Source organism: Anarhichas minor, unplaced genomic scaffold (assembly GCF_050575085.1).
Source record: "Anarhichas minor isolate MPS153535 unplaced genomic scaffold, ASM5057508v1 ptg000086l, whole genome shotgun sequence".
NCBI classification, from domain to species: Eukaryota; Metazoa; Chordata; class Actinopteri; order Perciformes; family Anarhichadidae; genus Anarhichas; species Anarhichas minor.
In genome coordinates, this window is record NW_027466532.1 from 694,278 (window position 1) to 716,660 (window position 22,383).

At 42.2% G+C, this 22,383-nt stretch overlaps 1 protein-coding gene across 1 annotated transcript; it reads right to left on the bottom strand.

Annotated features, from left to right (window-relative positions):
- Positions 1-1,455: 1,455 nt before the first annotated feature.
- On the bottom strand, positions 1,456-21,092 carry myt1a (myelin transcription factor 1a). Its single transcript, XM_076081709.1, has 23 exons — positions 21,015-21,092; positions 19,987-20,054; positions 19,406-19,460; positions 17,913-17,955; positions 17,753-17,818; positions 17,221-17,462; positions 14,935-16,011; positions 13,604-13,723; positions 13,164-13,254; positions 12,479-12,592; positions 12,128-12,345; positions 10,061-10,263; positions 9,748-9,963; positions 9,488-9,636; positions 7,988-8,050; positions 6,573-6,641; positions 6,258-6,320; positions 6,082-6,165; positions 5,060-5,281; positions 4,835-4,926; positions 4,415-4,518; positions 3,933-4,076; positions 1,456-1,599 (listed from the first exon to the last, which is right to left on the bottom strand). The coding sequence occupies exons 3-23, from the start codon at positions 19,458-19,460 to the stop codon at positions 1,456-1,458; spliced, it is 3,579 nt and encodes a 1,192-aa protein (XP_075937824.1). The 5' UTR covers positions 19,987-20,054; positions 21,015-21,092.
- Positions 21,093-22,383: the final 1,291 nt, after the last annotated feature.

A 22,383-nucleotide genomic window follows, 5' to 3' on the forward strand; every position in this document is an offset into this window, starting at 1 on the left:
ACTTTTAAATGCCAAGGTCTTAAGAGCCTACTGACCAAATCTGAAGTCGATCGGGTTAAATCTCTAGGAGGAGTTCGTTAAAGTAGGGCTCCTTGAAATGGTCCAAAAACGTCAGCAAATTCAAAATGGCCGACTTCCTGTTTGGTTTGGTGAGGATTTTTTGTACGTCCCATCACGTTCCACATACCTACCAAATTTCATACAGCTAAGTGAAACCCAATGTTGGGGCTACTAAATAGGGGGCGCTATCGAGCCAATATTTCATACCGTAGCTGGACACCCCAATCAGACTGCAATTTACGCAAATTCTTGCTTGCATGCCAAATTTCCAAAAATTCCCAGTATCCCCAGTACCTCCTTTTTAATAAACATTAGAATAACAATAGGTCCTCCGCTCCGACTACGTCGGTGCTCGGGCCCTAAAAATTAAATAATGTAAGTTTGAGTCAATACAAAAAGACAATCGGTCCAGTCCACATATACTGTGGGTTAACCTTTATTTCAAGAGCAAGTTAAAGACTAATCCTTACACAGCCATCATTAACACACAGACAATACAAAATAAATATTCACCATCACTTTGTTCTTCATCACCAAATAAATACCAAATATGTGTAGCTCAATATTCCCAGTGTATTGCAATGTACTCAAAATAGTTTGTGAAAATAAAAAGGGAAATAATATAAACAGAAGCACCCAAAAAAAAAATTTTTAGAAAATGATTAAAAAACTTTCAGTTACAAAATATTTGCACTTAAAAAGATCCCAGTATTTTAAATAAATAATAAGATATATAAAACAATTTATAGTTGATATCTTAAAATATTTCCTCTTTGTTCAACAATGCAGAGGAAATGATTCCCTTCTCTTGGTTACCATTTAAAATCTTCTCAGGTAGCATTTGGAAATAAAAAAAATAATAAATATATAATGAATAATAAATAGGCATACATAAAAAATAATACAGCAGACATGAATGAATAAGTTATTAAACCAACATTTGCAAAGGATTTAACTAGTTACACAGCAATAGTAAGAATGAATCTACAAACTAGTCCTGGAGGTGCAACATCACTATGCTCATATACAGTAGAATACTATCAACATTATTAAGTGGAGATGGAATATGTTCACTAACTAAGAGAGTCTGCTCAGCTCAGGCTGTATACTGCACTCCTGACTTTGTTCTGTACTCTTGCCTGTCTGCGTATACCTTGAGATGCCCTTACTTACAGTAACAGTTTCATTCCAGTGTTGTACCACGCTTTACGTCCACACCCTAATCTGTTCACGCTCATACCATCATAAAGCAACATGCAAACAGCAAACTAATGCAAAGAACAGATGACAAAGTTCCAAATGAGAAGAATTAATTACATACAGTATCTAAAGGGTTGGGAAAGAAAGATTGGTGTAGTCACTGTGATGCCCCGCTCCCTGTCCTCCTCCTGTCCGTCACACCTCGATGCCCTTCACTGCCTTGTTGATGGACTCGAGCAGAGCCCGGTTCTCAGGGTTCTGGTAGCAGTCTTTATTGGTAAACATGTGGGTCAGGGTGTCCACATAGCTGTCAAAGTTCTGCTCTGACAGCGGCTCCTGCTGAACACACACAAGTTCAGAAGTCAGAAAGTTTGAGTCGATTCAGAGTAAGAGTTTGAATGGTAAACTTCTACTTATTACTGACTCATAGAATACAAAATGACAATCATCAGTTGAGCACATAATGTGCTATGGACATTTCCCCCTCAATATGAATGAAGATGAAACTAGTGGTAGGAGGAGTTAGCTATATTCTCTAAAATGAGAATATAGCTGTCTGAAGACACGTCCTCTGGGAAAAAAGGTCATATGCTAGTCTTGAAAAGCAGATTGATCAAGGACAGCTTGTCATCATTCCCAGGGCGTCAAAACAAGAGCTTGGTCACGCCCCTCGGTGTCTGATAGGATGCACAAGACATCCTTTAGCGTCTGAATGAAACACTCAGGGCGTTCAAATTATTGCATTGTAAGCCCATCCGCGTCATTATTGGGATGACGTAGTATATGACCAAAATAACTCTCACAGGGTAGGCTGGAGGGGAGGTTCATGGGTCAAACAAACAAGACAAGAACCTCATCCACTCTCATTTTTCAATTATAAACTGAGCAGATCAGATTTTGAGCACAAGGGTTTATCTACAGCTTTAGTGCTCTCAGTTCTGAGAGGCTTTTGTACTGTTACTTTGTAAGAACTGCTGCTCTGAACTGTGTGTTCTAAGCTCACTTAGTTTGGCTCGCTAACAGTAACTGGGAACGCTAATAGGTCTTCACAGATCCCAGTTTAAAGAGGCTGTTGTCTGTTTGCTCAGTTACAACACATGCCCACATGGTCACTCTCCAAAAGGGGCCTGAAAGTGCTTCTATTGAAAAGACCCTCAGCCTCTGTCTTCCCAGAGACTCCTTCAGCCCCACGTGCATGTGCGCCACTCTCCATGCTAGTTACACTAAGTGGTTACGGTCAGCCCGGGTCCCACGGGTCCCACAGGAATAACACCCACACCTCATTGAGGAGGTCATTGTTATGCATGTCACATGTAAACTTCAAGTCAGCAGTTTTGACATAACAATAACAATAAGAGTACAATCATTTAGTGCAACTGTTTAATATTCTGGTTTACTCAAACACTCTGGTTTACATTAAGACTGTTTTTTTTATACTGTTCTTTTGAACCAATATTCCTATTTATTTATTTTATTCTTGCATTTTTACACACTGAATTATTATTTGTTATTTATTGTTTTATACATTATTTATTACATGTATGTTGTTATATTGTAGTATTATGCACATATTTTACATACTTAGTATTATTTATATTCTTTAATTATTTCTCTATATACAGTATTTCTATTCTAAAATGGGAGAAAGTGTAAGGTAACGCTTGGTTACATTGTAACATTGGTTCTCTCAAGGCCGCCGCTAAGAGGCCGTTCCAATCAATGTTAATGGATGAATGCATGCACACATAAGCCCGAGCATGGGCCACGTAGTAGGGGTGGGGGAAAAAATCGATACAGCATAGTATCGCGATATTTTTCGTGGCGATATTGTATCGATATACGGACGCCAAGTATCGATATTTTAATATGTAAACTATTTTAAAAAAATCAATTGCTTTTTCAGTCCACTAGATGGTGCTGAGTTGTTTTCTGGTGAGGTCAGCAAAGGTCCCGGGTCAGCGTGATTGGTAGGAAGTTGGTCAAAACAAAGATAGAGACATCTGGCCTCACAACGGGGTTAAATCTGCCAACAGTAGCCAGGCTCATGGGGAGAGTGCAGCGCATAACTGTCTCTCTGCCCTTGACGTCCACGCATCGCAAGTTATACTGAGTTATATAACTATTATATCCTACTTATATAAGTTATAGTTCATATACTGAGTCCACACGTTTGCATTTAGTTAAGTTGGACTATGTAGTAATACATTCAGTTTGTCGGGTTCATGCAACATTTATGACATTGTTGGTCAGTCTGTCTGCTTGACAATCCTATTGTGCTGCAATAAAAATGAGATGAACAGACTGAAAACTTTATCTTATTAGATAAAACATGTTGACACAGTTTTCCAGGGACATAATTTGAAGTTGAAAAAAGTAATAAATCGCAATATAGGCCTATGTTATCGCAATACTCAGAATATCGCAGTATCGTGATAATATCGTATCGTGACCTAAGTATCGTGATAATATCGTGTCGTGACCTAAGTATCGTGATAATATCGTATCGCGGGATCTCTGGTGATTCCCACCCCTACCACGTAGTGGTGTGTTTTAAAGAAATATCCACATCAACTGTCCCAGTGGGGTCAGCCCCCGAACATGTGGAATATGTAACTGTGTGGAGAGAACCCAATGTCCTTTCAAACAAACCAAAAGACATTGTGTATTCTCACCATGGCAGGCAAGCGGATGTTGGTCAGGCTGCGGATCAAGGCCTGACTCAGGCCGGATAGCTCCAGGAATAAGGCCTCATTCCTCTCCTCGATATGTTTGTTCTCCTCCTCCATGCTCTTCAGGTTCTTCTCCATTGAAGAGATCTGAAGCAGAGACAGACACAGAACTCAGTCTTGAAGTAGCAAAACAAAGAGCTTGACAATAGAACCATGATTTTGGGTTGCAGGGGTTTTTCAGTTTTAGTACCACTGACAAACTGGCAGAGAGACTTACTGGCTGCACCATATTCAGCTCTACTAATGCATCAATGAAGCTGGTCTGTACAGCTTCCATCTCTCTCTACAGTCAGTTATTGCCTCTGATCAATTTTAAACAGCCTCCCATCACATGGAAGTGTCTCCTTGATGTACTTTAAAAGGCATTGGGTGTCTCATCCTCCTCCTGCTGGCAGAAGTGCAGCGAGCTGAGCAGCTGAGCTCACCTGAGTGTGCAGGTTCATCATGTCAGCCTCCATCTCTGTGTTGGACTCGCCCAGCTCGTTGATCTCCTTGTTGAGCTGCTTGATGTCCTCATCGTTGTCAAGAACTGGGCGAAAGCAACAACACACAGTTAGCAAACAGAGCATCAAGACAACTGTCACACATTTTTATCACAGACATCACTTATATTTGCAGATCCATAGTGGTGCTGCATGCAGTGGCAACAAGTCTATCAAAGTGTAGAGGACATTACATCTGGGCTACACATCTGTCTCTGAGTCTGTGCATGTTATGTGTTGTTGTCCCTGACAAACCTAAGGGAAGTTTTATGTCTTCATGTCTCTATGTCTTTTGGTATTATTAGTAGTTTGGGGGACATATGGGTCACACTATCAGGTAGATTGGAAAGTTCTGTCTCTTACCATCACTGGCTCTGAACTTTGCAGTGATATACTCGTCTCCGGGGAATTTGGATCTCTTCTTGTTGGCCGTTGCTCTGGGACAACCTGACAGACTGAGAGGAGCAGCAGATCAGGATCAAGAGCTCTAACATTCTAACAAGGCTGAGATTATTAGGCTGAGATTAAACTCTCAGCTAGGTTTGGGATAACACTGTGTGTGCTGAGACCCTCAGATATTGAGGATACCTGCGGTGTGTCAGGAAACTGCCGTTAGCGTGGCCGGAGCCGTCGCAGCCTGGCGTCGGGCAGGTTGGTCCCTCAGTCTTGAAGGCCTTCCAGGAGAAGGGAGTGCCGTTAAGGAGACCTTCCTTCTGCCGGCGGGCTGCCAGCGGACAGCCGTAGGCACTGCGGTGGGTGGCATACTTCCCGCTGATGTGGCCCAGGCTGTCACAGCCAGGAACTGGACACCTGGAGATAGGCAGAGACCATCGTGTGACTGTTTGCACTCTCACCGATGGACAGCGGAGATGTCAAGAGGCCAGCACAAGACTGACACATCAGTCCAAATGTGGTGATTTAGTTTTAGAATTATAATAGAAAGCAGTGCTCAAGAAAAATGCACCAGGAATTAATTGGGAGTCAATTGGGAGGTCCCAGAAGGTTCCGACAAATGTACTCAAATGTATGTACGATTTATTACATAAATAAAATTAAAAATTAAAAATGAATTATGTTAAATGAAAAGTTTACATTTACACCCCTCAGTTAATTAAAAATAAGCTTATTTGACACTCCACTTTACTTTTGAATGACCTAACATTTCCTGTTTTCTCAATAGCATAAATCTATCATTGATCTCTTTTCCATTTTCCATATAGAATAGTAAAATAGAACAGATAACTGAACTAAAAACCTTCAGAACATGAATGTGCTCAGTACAGTGGATGGTAATCTGCCTTTGTTCTGAGGGTGGTAAAGTGTTCAGTAAATGTCATGACAACCTGCCTGTTAGATGTATTTCTCGTGTATGAGTACACATTTTGTCCTGATGGTGGTGTTGACTGAAAGGTCAGGGGGTCACGCAGAACACTAGGATTCCTCCTCCAGAGTGTAAGAACATCCACGATAAGTTTCATGAAGAGTGAGCAACTGTTGTTAATCACTTGATTATATATATCCCTCATCTCCTAACAGTCGTGGTACAGTGACAGTCGAATGTTAGATATGTCTTGCTTGGTTGCAAGAGCCAATGAGCTTCTGTTGCTCACCTCAAGAGCTCAGAGTCTTCCTTGTCATCTTTGGTGGGGGTTGATTTGACCCCGCCTTTCTTGGCTCGAGGGCATCCGGACAGACTGGCAGGAAGGAACAAAGAGGACCAATCACAGTATCCGTCTGCACAGAGTGACTGATGGTACTGCAGGCAGAACAGGAGGAGAGCTCCTACCTTCTATGTGAAGCGTAGTTTCCTGTGATGTGGCCTGATCCATCACAACCTGGAGTGGGACACCTATGACACACACAGACGTTCTTTCACTCCACAGGCTTACATTATCAGCAGACTGCAGGCAGAAACCAGCTTTTCTCACTAAATCATTAGGGCTCATTGTTTTGGGTTTTGATTTTTCAATATTGGACTTAATTATGATTGATTCTGACTATTTTATATTTGTGTTAAAAGGAGAGCAGGGACAGAGCTGTAGCTGCAGACTGAGTGCTCAGTGAACATGTTGGAGGTGAGAGACAGGAGAAGCAGACATACTTTAGTTCAGCTGTGTGGGCAGCCATGAGGGTCCGAAGTGATTTATCAGCAAGAGGACAGCCTGACAGACTGGAAGATAGGTTAGAGAGAGAGCGTCAGAAAACCAGACTGAGAACAGGATGTCTGAGTATGAGTGAAGGAAAGAGCCAGAACCTGAACTGGACTACAGAACCAGGACAGGACTGGGCAGCACACACACAGGGAGGACAGGAGTTATTTTATTATCTGATCTCTACAGTGGTGGAGTAGTTGGATAGGAAAAATAATCAGCGATGAATGTGTGTGTGTGTATGTGTGTGTGTGTGTCGAGTCATCCCAGTCATCGAGGCAGAATGATATCAGGTGCAAATGAAACAATCCACTGCTGATGTTTGCTGCTGATTTGAAAGGCCTCTTTAATTCTAATGACAGCATTTCTGCAGGACTCATGTTCCTTCACCAGGCGGTACTCTAGCCCTCTCATTGGAACTGAAGAGGCCACATTTGAATGGTGAAACATCATCAACTTTCAGTAGATTATTTTACTTGGACCCATGTCATCTGAACACCAGTCATAGCAAATAATGTGAAAATAGTGTGGTTCTTTTGAAAGGGTTTATGCAGATCTTTATACCTAGAAAAACATTTATTTTGAATGAATGTTCCTTATGTGTTCCTAAGGGGTTAAATACCAGAGAGCAGCCTGTCATGCCAGTGCTTAAACTGTACTCGACTCAGCCTACAAAGCATGTACATGCAGAATTTGGGGGCATGAGCAAGTGCAAGAATTATTAATTTGACGGCTTAATTTGTGATATGAAATACAAGTAGAAATTGATGTGCATAAATGATATTAAGACATATCTCTGCTACCTGCCAGCCTCTGTTCAGGCCATGATGTATGGAGAGAGGCTTTTACAGGCTCAAGCAGAAGTCTATGCTCTTATCCACCAGCTTTCCAACTTCCAACATATTGTACTTAACACAGCTGCACATTTGGCCTCCTTGTGGCTTGTTTGAGCAGAAAAAGGATCTATTTAGATCCAACACTTACAGTAACTATATTATTAGATTCGTACATTCATTAGAAAGTGGCCGTACTGAATGACAAGCAGTGGTACTCGGTTGGACAGAAATCTAACGGGGCAGGACTCATTCAAGCTCTGCGTCATGCTTATCTACATTTCCACAGGCTGGTAACAGATTTGTTGAGTCTTTCCAGGAAGTAAGATTTAATAGAGCTTGTAATTTTGCCAAATTTTTTCAGTGTTTCCATATACAACTGGAAAAATGCGATCAAATTTACCAGTCACTCCCCTTTTCCTTCTAAAATGATTCTGGTCAGAATCATCAAATCTGCGTAATGCGATCACACTATAGATTTGTAAAGCAAACATACTTCACTTATCATTTCCAAGTCAGAGTGCAGGTCTTACCTTCGGTGTGATGCGTAGTTGCCAGTGATGTGTCCACTGCCATCACAGCCTGGGGTGGGACATCTATGGTCAAGACACACACTCACACATCAGTCCATTGCCTTTGAAGAGGATGCTTATACTGACACGCCAGATAAAAACACGATACTTATACTATACTTTTTGATTTGTTTTTGTTTCAACAGAATATAAGTAGCCAATATTGAATATCACTTGCTCCTATACAGCTATTGCGGCAACTCTGAACCTAATGCTGTGTTTATGTCATATGGGTTGGATGGTAGAGATGGGAAAGATTTGAGAGTTCACATCACCTAACGACTCAAAGAGGTTGTACAACTGTTCAAAATATATTGTTAAAAATGCAGTGCATTGTGTTCGTTACATGTGGGTTTAATTACTAACTTTAAAATGTACGAAATGCTCAAACTTTACAAACATTGGTAAACTAAGTGTGTGTAGATCAGTAATGTCGGCAATGGAGGCAGTGCATGGATGTGTGGTATGTGGGCTGTGGAGGTGTTGAAGGTGCAAAACCAAAAGACAATAGTGCAGAAGGGATGTTTAGGGGTGAAGGGAGAGACAGTCTCATAGCCTGGAAGGCCCAAGAGAGCTGAATCAATCCAAAGACCTGGCTGAGGTTGTCCACTCAGCCTCCCGGAAAGTGGGAGGGCCGTCACACATGCTATCTACGAGTTGGAAACTGATATTTACAGAAACTCTGTGTGACATGAACATAGCATTAGGTTTAAGAGAAATACATTTGAGGTACAGTATATGGTTGCATAATTGTTTAATGGACTGTGGTGGTTGATGCTTGTCCCACATGAACTGTAACCAGGCTTCAGATCCTTGACCAAATCTGAAGGTTTTTTGTTTTAAGTGGTGTTGATGTTTCTGTATTCATTCATAATGTATTTATATTCATCTTTTATAGGGATACAGGGGTAAGCAAATATTTTGATATTATGGTATTTTTTATGATCTTGTTAATCAAAGTGCAATATCGACATTAAGGTTAACATGACATGTAATTATGACACCACATTAAAATTCAAATCTCCAACTGATTGGCAATGTGCATAGCAACATTTTCCTCCCATAATCAGGATGTTGTAATCCTATATTGAAGCACTAAACTGTACAAGAAGACTGCCATCCTCATGAAACTATCCACATCTGAGATAAAATCATTAACCTACCAACCTTCCACCAATCTTGTTCATCAGCTATAAACTTCTGCAAATTCTGCAGGGATGGCAATGAGTACTAGCCAATCAGAGGCAGAGTAGGGCGGGTCTTCTTGGAATGTGGGTGGAGAAAAATCAACTACTGTAAATAGGCTGTGCAACTGCCAATGGCTAATCATTTAGCATACAGATGAGAGGGCACTTCAACATTTACAATACTCTGGTGCACACTTACTGCTAGTGTGCCATTGGTTAAGCTACCGTGTCACGCAATGTGTTGATTGGACATGTGGTAAGAGTTGTGACTTACATAAGAATCTCCTTTTTGCTGTCTTTGGGCTGAAAGTTGACCTTGAAGCTGCCGGTGGTGACCTCACCGGGGTACTTTCTGTCTTCCAGGTTCTCCTGGTCCTCTTCCTCACCATCAGAGGAGGTGTATGAAGGAGCCGTGTATTCCACCTGGAGAAAGGTGAAACACGGGTAACATGGGGGACAAACAAACGTTGTCATTCGCTCTCCTTATATGTGTCTGTCTTTTCTCACAGTGGTGTGATTTCTGCAAGCGTGTACCTCTTCATGGTCTTCCTCTTTGACTCCACTGGACTTGGTGAAGTCCAGCGGCCCCTCCCACTCAGGCTGAGTGTTGCTCTGAGACAGGGTGGCTCCGATGTGTTGAGAGGATGACGAGGAGGAGGACGAAGGCTCTGGAGGCTGCACACCCTCCCTTTTGGTCTTCTTCATGCTGAGGTCCAAGGTGCCGTTTTCATCCACTTCAATGTCCGACTCCTACAGGGTTCAGATTCGCAGTCAGTGCAAATAAAGTGAACAAAATGAAAAGAGCATGGGAGTGCCCTGCACTGTTTATCTAGTCTACATAGTGTACCTTGGAGCAGGGTTCCCTGGGCTTGGTGCTGATGGTCTCTGGTCTCTCCCAGCAGCGGGTGGACAGGTTGAGGATGGCTGTTGCTGCCATGTGGGCTGCCTCTGCATCTTGGCTGTAGTCATAACTACTGGAGGACGAGGCGCTCATAGAAAAGCCTCCTGACACACTGTGACTGGGGGAGGAGGCCTTAGGGAATGATTTAGCTGTGTGGGGATGGAGCAAAATGAATATGCTGGAACAAGAACAGGAGAGCAGACCACTATATGTAACGTTATAGCTAAACATGGCTAACAGAGCTGCTGATGGTAGTTACAGTAATACAGTGGCGGGCTGTGCATTTTATACCTGGGCCTTCACTGCTGTCCTGCAGCTGAAATATCACCTTATAACCACATGATGGCGTCACAGCTATTATTCATTTTTAAGGCTGTAACTATGTACATCTTCGTATTAAACCGTTCGGTACCAGTCGTTTGAATAATGCTACAGCATTTAGAAAATGCAAAAGCCTAAATTCAGGAAAATATAATGTTCTCAGCTGGTCTGGCTGTGGGATCCACCGTCATTCCTTAATGACTGCGACCCAAAGAGATTATCATAGGATTTTACTTTCACAACTTAAATGTTGAACGTACTGCTCTGCAATGTCTTTCCTCGTCTCAGCCTCCTGTGTCATGGTGCATCTCACTCAGTCAGAATGCCCATATTTGATTGGCTGAGCTGCATCACATGATGTGATTCACTACCCGACAGCCTCTGCTGTTAAGTTTTGTTTCACGATAGTCACGTGTTCGCCCACTGACCAATCACAGCACACGCTGCACCTCGCGGCAGAGCTACACATGGACACTGAGCTGCACGTAATGCTGACGTCATTATAGGCCAGCTGGCAGGCTCTGACACGTCAAAGAATACGCCCAACATGTCAAACTAAAGATCTGATTGGTTGAACACTATGACAATCAACAATATCGTCCCCATTCACTTAAAGTGCAAAGGGATTCACTTGTGAGTCTGCAGGCCTGGGCCTCTGTTCTTACCTAGAGACACAGAGGTGAAATCTGATTGGATAAAAGCTCTACTTAAAACAAGCTGCACTGGAAGCAGAGCAACTGAGGAAGACAGTAGCTGTGCAATGAGAAGATAAGATAATGGGGAAATATTTTTATAAATTATAATACATGTAGTGTATTTAAGAAACATTATTAAATTATAAAATAGTTATAGCTTTGTGATTATGTTTAGGCCAGCAGACTGACGGCCCACCACTGCAATAATATCACATTTGTTTTCATCCATTGGTGGTTGTTGTGCAAGGCAGCAAAGGAGTCATGCATTATTGTGTAAACACACAGTAATGTACGGAGCCTGGCAGGTGGAGAAAACTACAAACTAATCTGTAAGAACAATAATAACGACTTTATGTTCTCAAATGACAGCAATGTGTAACTCTAAATGTGATTTAAAACACATTTAAGAATCTGAGGAATATTCACATATTTCCCTGGAAAATCAAAACACATTATACCACAAGCTGCATTAGATCCAATGGGATCATTTTGAATACCCATGGCCGGAACACCCAATCAATCATCTTCATCCTTTCAACTGTTGTCTTTTAAGACATCATATTTGACTGTGTCTAGGATAGCTTCTACCTTTTCTGCTTCTTTATTGTCTATTTTTTATGATTCATTTTTCCAGTTTTGTAGTTGGACATTGTGTGAATGTTTTTTTTCATCTTGATACAGACTGTGGACTTGAGACAAGTCCAGGAATTTAGCAGGACAGAGAGATGTGGTTATCGAAATGAGAGATTCAATGTATGTTCTTTTAATTTGTGCACACAACTTTTTTGTGAACTTGAATTAAGCAGTTTGAGATCATGATTATTTAATGAAATAAAAAATGAATTTCGATGGATTGCATTGTCAGATTTTTCAACTCTCAAATATTACAGAGTTAATGTTCAAAGTTCATTGTTACGCTTCATGTTGCATTTCAACAAATTGCATGCCAAAATCTAATGTAGAAGTGGAGCGTGGAGGTGAAGTGTGTGGCTCTTACATTTCAAGGCTTTGGGTGATGTTTCAGTGCTGCTGGGTGTCTTTGGAATGAGCATACGCTTTCCAAACACCTGGACATCAAAGCTTGCATAGTCAAAAGACACCTTGGAGTATTTCTCCAGCTCCTTGGCCAGGTTAGCTCGAGGTGTGGTGGTCACTGTGTTGGGCCGGTAGCTGCCGTACTGAGGGATCTCCAGCTGTTTCACAAAGCACATGGGCCTGGAGGAGAAGACGTCAGTTATGCATTATTGCTACGGTGACATAGACGTAGCTGGAACTTTAAACTACATTTCGTTGACGATACCTTGTATGTATCTATGCTTTAAAACACTGAAGTGAAAAAATAAATCACCTGAGCACTCTGTCAGAGTTGGAAGAGGGTTCGCTGGGTGAAGCCTGTAAATGGACCTGCTTGTCCTGGCTCTTGTTCAGCTTAGTTGCTGCTGCGATGGGACAGCCGGACAGACTGACGGAGGACATATCCAAATGTTTGCATTTAATGGGACAAAACTCTCATGAATAGGTAGACATTTAATATGCAGGTGTTTGAATTATTTCAGCTTTCTAAAGACAGTGTAAGTATGTGTTAGTAGTATTAGGTGAGATTGGGTCTCCTCTGGGATTCACTCAATATTTTGTTCAAATGTGCACTATTCATTTTTGATCATTTCCATTGTGACTACTCCAGAATTTGACTCTAAAGGCCTCCAAAACTACAGTTAGACCATTATTAATAACGGCACCTCTGCCAGACCATAGACTGTGTAGGAACATTGATGTCTTTGACATTATGCATAGATTTCTGAATCCAAACTATGAGAAAAATCCTCACATTAATCTCAAAACCAAAAAATACTAACTTCAACTTTTTCTCAAGTCCCTAATTTTGGCCTTTAGAAGACACAGAAACATCTGCCATATGTTCCCTGGCCATATTTGTTGTGCTAGTTGGGCACATGTGTTCTACTGTGTGTGTGTGTGTGTGTGTGTGTGTTTGTGTGTGTGTGTGTTTGTGTGTCCTTGTGTGTTTTATTAACCTGCGGTGTGTGTTGCGGTTACTGTTGACATGGCCTTGGCCTGTGCAGCCAGCAGTCGGACACTTCAAGACGTTCTCATGCATGGCCAGGACTACAGACACACAGCAGACACATACTCAGGTCAGTCGCTTTCACACACTAGCAGTAGTAACAACAACATTTGAAAAACAGCAGTGGTTATAAAGGTAGGAGTATTAGTGTAGTATTTTCTTCTAAAATAGAAGGAAGTAGTAGTGGTAGAAGTAATACCAATGCTGGTAGTAATGGTAAGAACAAGCTAGCTGTTAAATATCACAATAACAATGGTCTGTATGTCACATTAAAAAGAGATCTAAGGACTGTGTTTGAGTTGCTGTATCCCTGAAAGTGACACAAGATGCACAAGAGCGTCACATTTGTACTGGTGGTCTACGGCGTTATGAGAGGTAACGTGCACTCACTCTCTGGAGGGATTCGGTCTTTGTGAGGACATCCAGAAAGGCTGCGATGGTGAGGGTACAGCCCAGTCACATGACCTGTACCGTCACACCCTGGGGTTGGACACTTCACCTCCTTCTTCTCTGAATAGAGGATGGTGTGATTTAGATGGCAGCAAAAATGAATTGGAGCACATCAGTCAGTAGTAACAAGGGGTGAAGGTACCTCAACATTTGGCTCTGACCTACTACCAAGTACTACCAGGCCCAGAGTCTCACGGACTGCTATCGATAACGATGCCTTTTATGCATCATTAATAGGCTTCTGAATACATTGTTATTACCACTGAGTGATTTACCAAACATGAGGCATTTCTTTTCTCTATTCTCTGTTAGTGACTGCATCCCATGCAGGTTCAAATACAAAACAGTCTGAATGGTAAATAATACAAATTGCATTTTTCAGCGTTTGGTGAGCACTTCTGTTGTGTAAACTGCTCAGATAACCCTTATTGTCAATTTACTTACAACCAAACATCCTCTGAATGCCCTCTGTCTCTAGTTTGTGGTGGTAAAGTTTCATGAGGCTGTGATTATCATAGCGGTCACACCAGGTCATTTTATACACTGATGTTAAGGTTCAAACAATGGTCTCTCTATGTGAAATGGCTTCTATGGACTGGATAATTGGGCTCATTGGATCCAAAAGAGGCTCAGCTCTCCAGTCATACGTTATGCAATTCCCCCTTTCAGTACAGGTTGAAAATAACACATCTATACGGCATTCAACAACCTCTTGGTATTTCCTTCAAACAGCATGGGAATATCATAAAGTGGGCATGTCTGTGAAGGGGAGACTCATGGATACCCATAGAAGCCATTTCCATTCACATATCATGAGGTGAGAGGTCAAGTGGCCGCTTCACAAATCGCTATGTCAGTTTTTCCCTTGCCAAAATCGATCCCAACTTCGGAGCGTTATTTAGCTCCTATCCGACAAGCTTCTTAGGGTTTCTTCATATGATACCAGTATCTTCTAGCTAGCTGAACTGAGCCAGGGTAAGACCAGTTAAAACAAGACCTCAAGTGTTGGTAGTATTGATACTGTGGGTATGGATCTGCACACCATTAACTAGTACCAGTAGTAAACTGTACGAAGACCGGGCGCCAGTGATAAGAAGGCAAGTCAAGTCAATTGAATCAACAATTCTACGCAAAATAAATAGATTCGAGTGATGAATATAATATTTAGACCTAATGTATGGTATTTACCAAACATAGGAATCCACTAATCCATAAAATAAACAGGAGCAATTTGAACTGTTGTTGTGTTTGGCAGTAGTAACAGGAAGTACCTTTGCTGTAGTGAGCAGTGCGGCGGGCTACAGCAGCAGGCTCGGAGCTCTTGCTGGAGGTGCTGTATGGTTGGTAGTCCGGGGAGCTCCGGGCCTCCTGCCCCCCCTTCACCTCCTCCGCCTTCAGGGCGATGGCCTGCTCCAGCAGCCCCAGGTTCCCTCGAGTCATATCCCAGTTCTCGGAGTCGTCCGTGATTCCTGAGCCCTCTGAGACACGATCCTGCTCCTCTCTTTCATACTCCTCCTCCTCTTCTTCCTCCTCCTCCTCCTCGTCATCATCCTCGTCATCATCCTCCTCTGAGCGGACTTCTATAACCACTGTTGCCGGAGAGGCTTTGCTTGAGTCCCGGTCCTCCTCTTCCTCCTCCACCACCTCGCCTACTTCCTTCCTCTGCCTCTCATCCTCCTCTTCCTCTCTTTCATCTTCATCCTCCTCCTCTTCCTCAGTCATAGGAGTGCTGACCTTTTCTTCCCTGAGTGACAGCTCAGCCTCAGATCCCTGAGTGCGTGGACTCAAAGTGTAAGGAGCGTCAATCTCTTGGTGGACCTCCCTCTCCTCTTCCTCCTCCTCCTCCTCCTCCTCCTCCTCTTCCTCCTCCTCCTCTTCCTCCCTCTCACTCTGGTCTTTTGATTCTTTGGCCTGATGGTTGTAATCTCCACTGGAGTACTGGTGATCAGAGTTTTCCTGACTCATCATATGTCTTTCTATCGTCTTTTCTTCTACGATATTCTCTTGCCTTTGCTGCTGCTCTTCCTCTTCTTTTTCTTCATCTGCTTCTTCTTCCTCCTCTTCTTTTGTTTCTTTAGGCTCTGTAACCCCCGTTTCTTCTTCAGGTTGCTCTGATGACTGGTCCTTTGTCACCAGCTGACCTTCCTCCTCCTCCTGCTCCTCCTCCTTGGTCTCTGTTTCCTCCTGCTGATGCTCATCAGTGTCTGTTACTGGCTTCACTTCCTCAGTAGTTCTCTCCGTTTCCGTTTCGTTCTCAGTCTCCGAAGTGAAGCTTTCATTGTCGCCAACTTCAGCCAGAGGACAAACTGCTGTTTCTGTGTCCTCTGTTGTCACCAGTGAGCAGTCTGCTGTGGATTCAAAGTAAAGACAAATGTTACTGTCACCATGGCTTTGTCTTAGTCATCCCTACATGGTCACATTGGGACTGACCTTGTAGTTGACCTTATCTGACTTCTTTAGCATTATTGAGGTGAAGACATTGAGCATGTTCAGGCAATCAGTCAAGTCTGCTGCTACTCCCAAACATGCAGCGCATCCAAACCATCCTTTTCCCTGTGTGTACTTAAGCCGTGAGTGCTCACTCTTTTAAAACTCAACTTAAAATAAATGTCCTTCTATTAACGATGAACTGGGAAAGACTAGTTTGTTCTCCCCTGCACTTTATTGTTGAACTGAAAATCACTCATGCCTCTAACAGTCTAACAGGGGGCTTGAAAGTGACTGATGATGTATCTCAGCTCATATCATAAACATGGTTTCTGTACAAAGGTGTTTTAACACGCTAGCAGTGACCAGCAACATTTTGATTGTTGACCCAATGATGATCTTTTTCATCTAGCACCATCATCAAAATTTTTATTCGTTAGTTTTAGGATTCCCATCAGACCAGCTGTGCTGTTTAGTGCTAATTAGCATGTTAGCATGCTAACAAGCTAAACTATAATATCATGCTAAACATTAACTCCATCAGCACGCAAACATTGTCATTGTCAGCATGTTATGCTGACGTTAGCATTCAGGTCCAGTCCTATTGTGACAGTACAGCGTCACACTGCAAGCATGACTGTGGACTCTAAAAGCCACTCAGCTGATGGTCTTCAGACCAGCTTACATTCTTCTTGTTTGCTGCCGTATTGCAACAATTTAGTCAACCTAAAAATGAGGTAAAAGGATGAGTCTCCTAACCCAGCCTTGGGTTATGGCTGTCATCTTAGGTATTAATTAGATGGAACAATAACAACAACAACATTGTTCTGCTAAACAAATTTATTAAAACAATTCTGACATTTCTATAATCTTTGCTTTTTTGGCAAGCTATTAGTTTCGATTTCGATTAATTATGTCTACGTTTAGATTCATTTAAAAGGCATCTAACAGTGATTCAAATGAAACAATGTGAAAGAGCAGAGTGGGAAATCTCACTTTCGTGAACTGGTTTGACGAGATCCACCTGAGAGTGAGGCCCCCGTTTCCCTTGTTCCAGCCCTGTCTGCTGTCTGCACACTGATACTGTGTTTAATGTTTCAAGATAACTTTTCAGGTTTTTTTTTACTCACTTTTCGTTGACTCTGGGCTGCATTTCGTTTCGTTTTTCTTCTTCTCTTTGAGATCGTTGTCGTCTTCCTCCTCTTTCTCCTCTTTCTGTACTTCCTCCTCTTCTGCTGCGTCACTGTCTGCATTGAAGCCTTCGTCTCCTGCTTCTGTGGCAGGCTGGTTCCTCCTCTTGGGAGCAGACTGGTTCTCCTCAGCTTCCGCCTCTTCCAGCTTCCTCTTCTTCACTATTGGGCATCCCAGTATGCTGAGGATTGCAGGACGGCTATGTAAGTGAATGCTAACAACTAACATGCTAACATAAAACAGCAAAATCACTAGCTTGTTGTTGTTGTTCTGGCCAACACTTTACATTGTGAGATGTAATGAACATTGGAGCTTCTAGCAGGGCTGTATATTTAATGTATGATAACATAAAATTATGAAATACAGCAATTGCCTTGATCGTCTCCATCTGAGTGCTGATTCTGTGAGCTTTTGGTGACATACCAAAATACAAAGCACTAGCTGTTTGATGACATACAGTATGGTTCCTACCTTCTATGTCGAGAGTATCTTCCACTGACGTGGCCTTTGCCATCACATCCAGGGGTGGGACAGCTGCTACTGACACACAGCAAGACAAATACACACTTCATACACACAAAACAAACTTCATACATCATGATAGTGTGAAGTGAAGCATGTAATCACTCACTTTAACTCCTGCTTCATCTCTTGGCCCACAAGGTCTGATGACACTGAGAGTAAAGCAACAGGAGAGTCAGTAGATGCAGAAATAAAAGTCAAATGCAAAGACAGCGATGCTTTTATTTTGTGGAGGCTTACTCGTGGCACATTTTCACATTTTGAAATTCATCCTTGTCCATACAGAGTATATGACTCTTTCTGTCTTCATGAGGTGAGTACAAAACTTGCAAACTGGATTACGAACCAGCAAAGATGACAATTGCTCTATTGGGCCACAGAGCCCCAGAAAGACAAAGAAATTGTTTGGTAATGTTAGTCGCTCCTGAAATGATAAGGGTCTTTAGTCATCGATAATTACATTATCTTGAGGCTATCACTTGTAGCGAGGCCACGATTCAAAATATAGTTCAATTTCTCATTAGCTTTGGCTCAACTCTTATTAGAATTTCAAAAACAATAAGTTCATATCTCTGAACAATCAGTTTGTTGTTCACAACATATTAGAATTCTTCATTCATTCAAGCACACTGCACTTGCTTTGGCACACGTGTGTAAAAGAATAAGTACAATTGTTTACAATTTGCATAATAAAAATTTGCACGTCTTGCTGATCAAAACTGATTTGATTCTCAGTGAAATCATCATGTTATTCATAACTTCTTTCATTGTTAGAGACAACACATGAAGAAAGATCCGTTTAATTGTCTAAATCTACATATACATGTATAGTCCATAAATCTCTATGACATGATGTTACGTTCTGTGAAGAGGTAGAATTTGTTGTTTTTTACTCAACTACCGGATGTTTTTACTTCATCAGGTTTTTGGACTTCATGGATATCATTTTGTGGCACATTTTCTGTTTACTGTCTATGTCTTAACATGAAAGATCAAAGGTGAATGTTCTCTTACTGTAACAGTACATGTAACACATGTCTACACAAATAAATGTAATTTATGCACACAGATATATGCTGTCTCTGTGTTGTACATTATTAAACATCTACCTGTTGAAATCAGAATCTAAGGAGCTCAGTACAGTAGCATTCAGCTAGACAACACTGCCATTCTTGTATAGAACAGTAAGTATTTGTATATAAGAGTTGGCTGCCATGATGATTGCAGGTATTATTACCTTTTGCATACATGCAATAGAGTTGTGAATCCCATGAAACAGTTGTGACAAAGTTGTGTGCACTTAGAATTTGAGATCGTTAAGTGTCACGAAATGAGCCAAATCTATTGAGGAAAATAGTAAATGTATCAATTAACTAGAAAATCATTTGACACACAGTAAACCTGACGCCAGGTTATCTTCCAACACTGGAGTCCTAGAGAACCTTTTAGCAAGATACCATGTTTTTACACGTGGGGGCCCACATTCATGTACACCCTGCACCCCCTCAGTGTGTGTGTGTGTGTGTGTGTGTGTGTGTGTGTGTGTGTGTGTGTGTGTGTGTGTGTGTGTGTGTGTGCGTGTGCGTGTGCGTGTATACTGACCCCGGCTTCCTTTGGAGCGGGTTCGTGTTCGTGTCTCTGCAGTGTCTTGGCTCATCTGAAAAAAAGAGGGAGGCAAGATCCATTAATGATGACAGACAAACACACAGACACACAGGCAGACAGACAAACACACAGACAGACAGACAGACAAACACACAGACACACAGGCAGACAGACAAACACACAGACAGACAGACAGACAAACACACAGACAGACAGACAGACAAACACACAGACAAACAGGCAGACAGACAAACACACAGACACACAGGCAGACAGACAAACACACAGACAGACAGACAGACAAACACACAGACAGACAGACAGACAAAGACACAGACAAACAGGCAGACAGACAAACACACAGACACACAGGCAGACAGACAAACACACAGACAGACAGACAAACACACAGACAGACAGACAAACACACAGGCAGACAGACAGACAAAGACACAGACAAAGACACAGACAGACAGACACACAGACAGACAAACAGACAGACGGATTGATGGATAGATAGATAGATAGAGAGAGAGGGAGGGAGGGAGGGAGGGAGGGATGGATAGAGAGAGAAATACTTTGTTGCTGGTTGATTGCTTTCCCCTGGTCCACCACTGGCTCAGTGTCTGACCTTTGAACTCATTTTCTGTTGGATGAAACACACACAGAAACCCTTTACTGTGAGCTGGTGATGAAAAGGAAATATTTCTTTTATCAGATAAAATATTTGTATCATATTGGTCAGTTTAGCCATTCTGGCCCGACGTATTGCAGCACACAGCTACAGAATATAGATGATGCTGCAGAAAGTGTTGTGGTTTAATTGAATACATTCAATGGTGTAATTAAGAGTTCAGTAATATCAAAAACATCACACAATTAAATATGTAATAAACAATGATATATATGAAATATATATTGAAAGATCAAAAATAAATAGTAATAATAATAAATGAATTAGTTAAAGAGAAAACTTCAAAATATATCATATGTCACATATAATTCCATTTGAAGATTCGTCATGCTCTTGGATATAGAACACGGAGGTATGTGATGGATGTCAGTGTGACAGCAGACAGCGGTGCTCAGCATGGCGTCACTTTCAATGTGGATTGACGGCTTCTACATTTCGCCTGACAGAACATTTCACACACAAACCCAAGTGCGAATATCAAGTAGTTTGTAGGCTTATAGGCTGCTTGTGCGGTGACAGTAGAGATGAAGGCCGGGCTGAGAACCACGAGGCCTCGCTCTTCTCTTCTTATAAGACACAACACATACAAAGGCCACCGGCGTTCTGCGGTTTAGACTTTTAATAAATTGACTGCATCGACACCGGGCCGCCATTGTAGGGGCCGGGAATCATCACCGACAATAGTAATCTGTTATAAAGCCCGACCGTCCGCGCATTCGGAGGGCAGAAATTATTCTCCGCTAAAGGAAAACCGGCAGAAAGCAGTCTGACATCCGCGGTGGGCTAGCCTTTATACAGCTTCATCACGTCCTCCCTGCTCGGTGTGGAATCCCCCGTAAGGCCCAAGGCCCCAGAAAATACCAACAAATAAGTGCGCTTCACGCTCTTTGTCAGAGAGACATAACGCCTTACCTTACGCTCCCCTCCCCCTCCGCTTCGACATCTCCGGACTGGCAGATAGACCTTCTACAGGGACTGCAACCACAGCTCACCGCCAAAACACTGCGGAAGGACTGGATCAGTATAGCAGCAGCCTCAGACTGAGCCCAGCAGCCCCGAGCTTTTCAGCACCCCGGACAGAGCCAGCCGAATCTTCAGCACCATGGACAGAAACACCCGCTACACTGCCTCCTGCAGGAGCACAGGAGAGCTACAGACGGCCGCAGCTCACACAGGGGCCGCCCTGCCTGGCCCGGTCTGTGCTGATGGAGGTGGTGACGGTGTCAATATTTCAGGAGCCGCTAAGCATCTGGAGGACGGACTATGGAAGAAAGGGGGGGGATCCCACCAAACACACACCTGGACTCAATATACATCCAGAAACTTTAAACCAGCTCAGAGGTATAGTTACACAGCAAAATGCCAATAGGCTGCTACCGCAGTAGACTGTACTATATACCAAAGGTAAGCTAAACGAACCAACTAGTACTGTGTACAGGACTGGTCATCTTCAGCCATACATCTCTGGAAGAAACTCTCATTGCTGCCCTCGATTTCAGCCAATCAGAGAGCAGAGCTTTTTTTTCACCATGTCACAGATCAGCCAATAAGAACAAGAGACAGCTGTTCACAATAAATAAAAAACAAGTCTACAAAAAGATAGAGAAGGAAGGAACAGTTTCTGTTATACCACTCATTTTTCAAATATGAATCGGTACCTTTATCAACAAATACATGAATTTAATTGTTTTTGTTGTTGTATTATTGTGTATGTTCATATGATAGTAACTGTTTTAAAACATTTAAAATTACACGCATAATTGAAATGATTTTGTTACAACTGATTTCAAAAAGTGATGTAAACAATATCAGCTGTAGGGGCTGACAGTTAAAACAAATAAATACATAAATGAGTGTGAATTAGCTTGTCCCATATCTCACCTGTCTAACACTGGAACATTTGTAACATTGATGCAACATCTGTCCAGTTTTTATAGTATTGTCACATGATGACATTATACACTTTATTTTGTCTCACTGTGTATATGGAGCATCTTTGTTGAACTTGAACCCAGCTCTGTCTCCATATGTGCCAGCGTGAAAACTTTTGTTCCCAGTGACTGACTCATATCAGGTCCTGAAACCACACAACAGATGGTAGAGCTGATAATACCCCCCTGAAATACACACACACACACACACACACACACACACACACACACACACACACACACACACACACACACACACACACACACACACACACATTGGGCCATGAATCCAATTAATCAGCACTAATAAATAAAGTTCTGCATACACACAAACTGCTATGTGAGAGCAG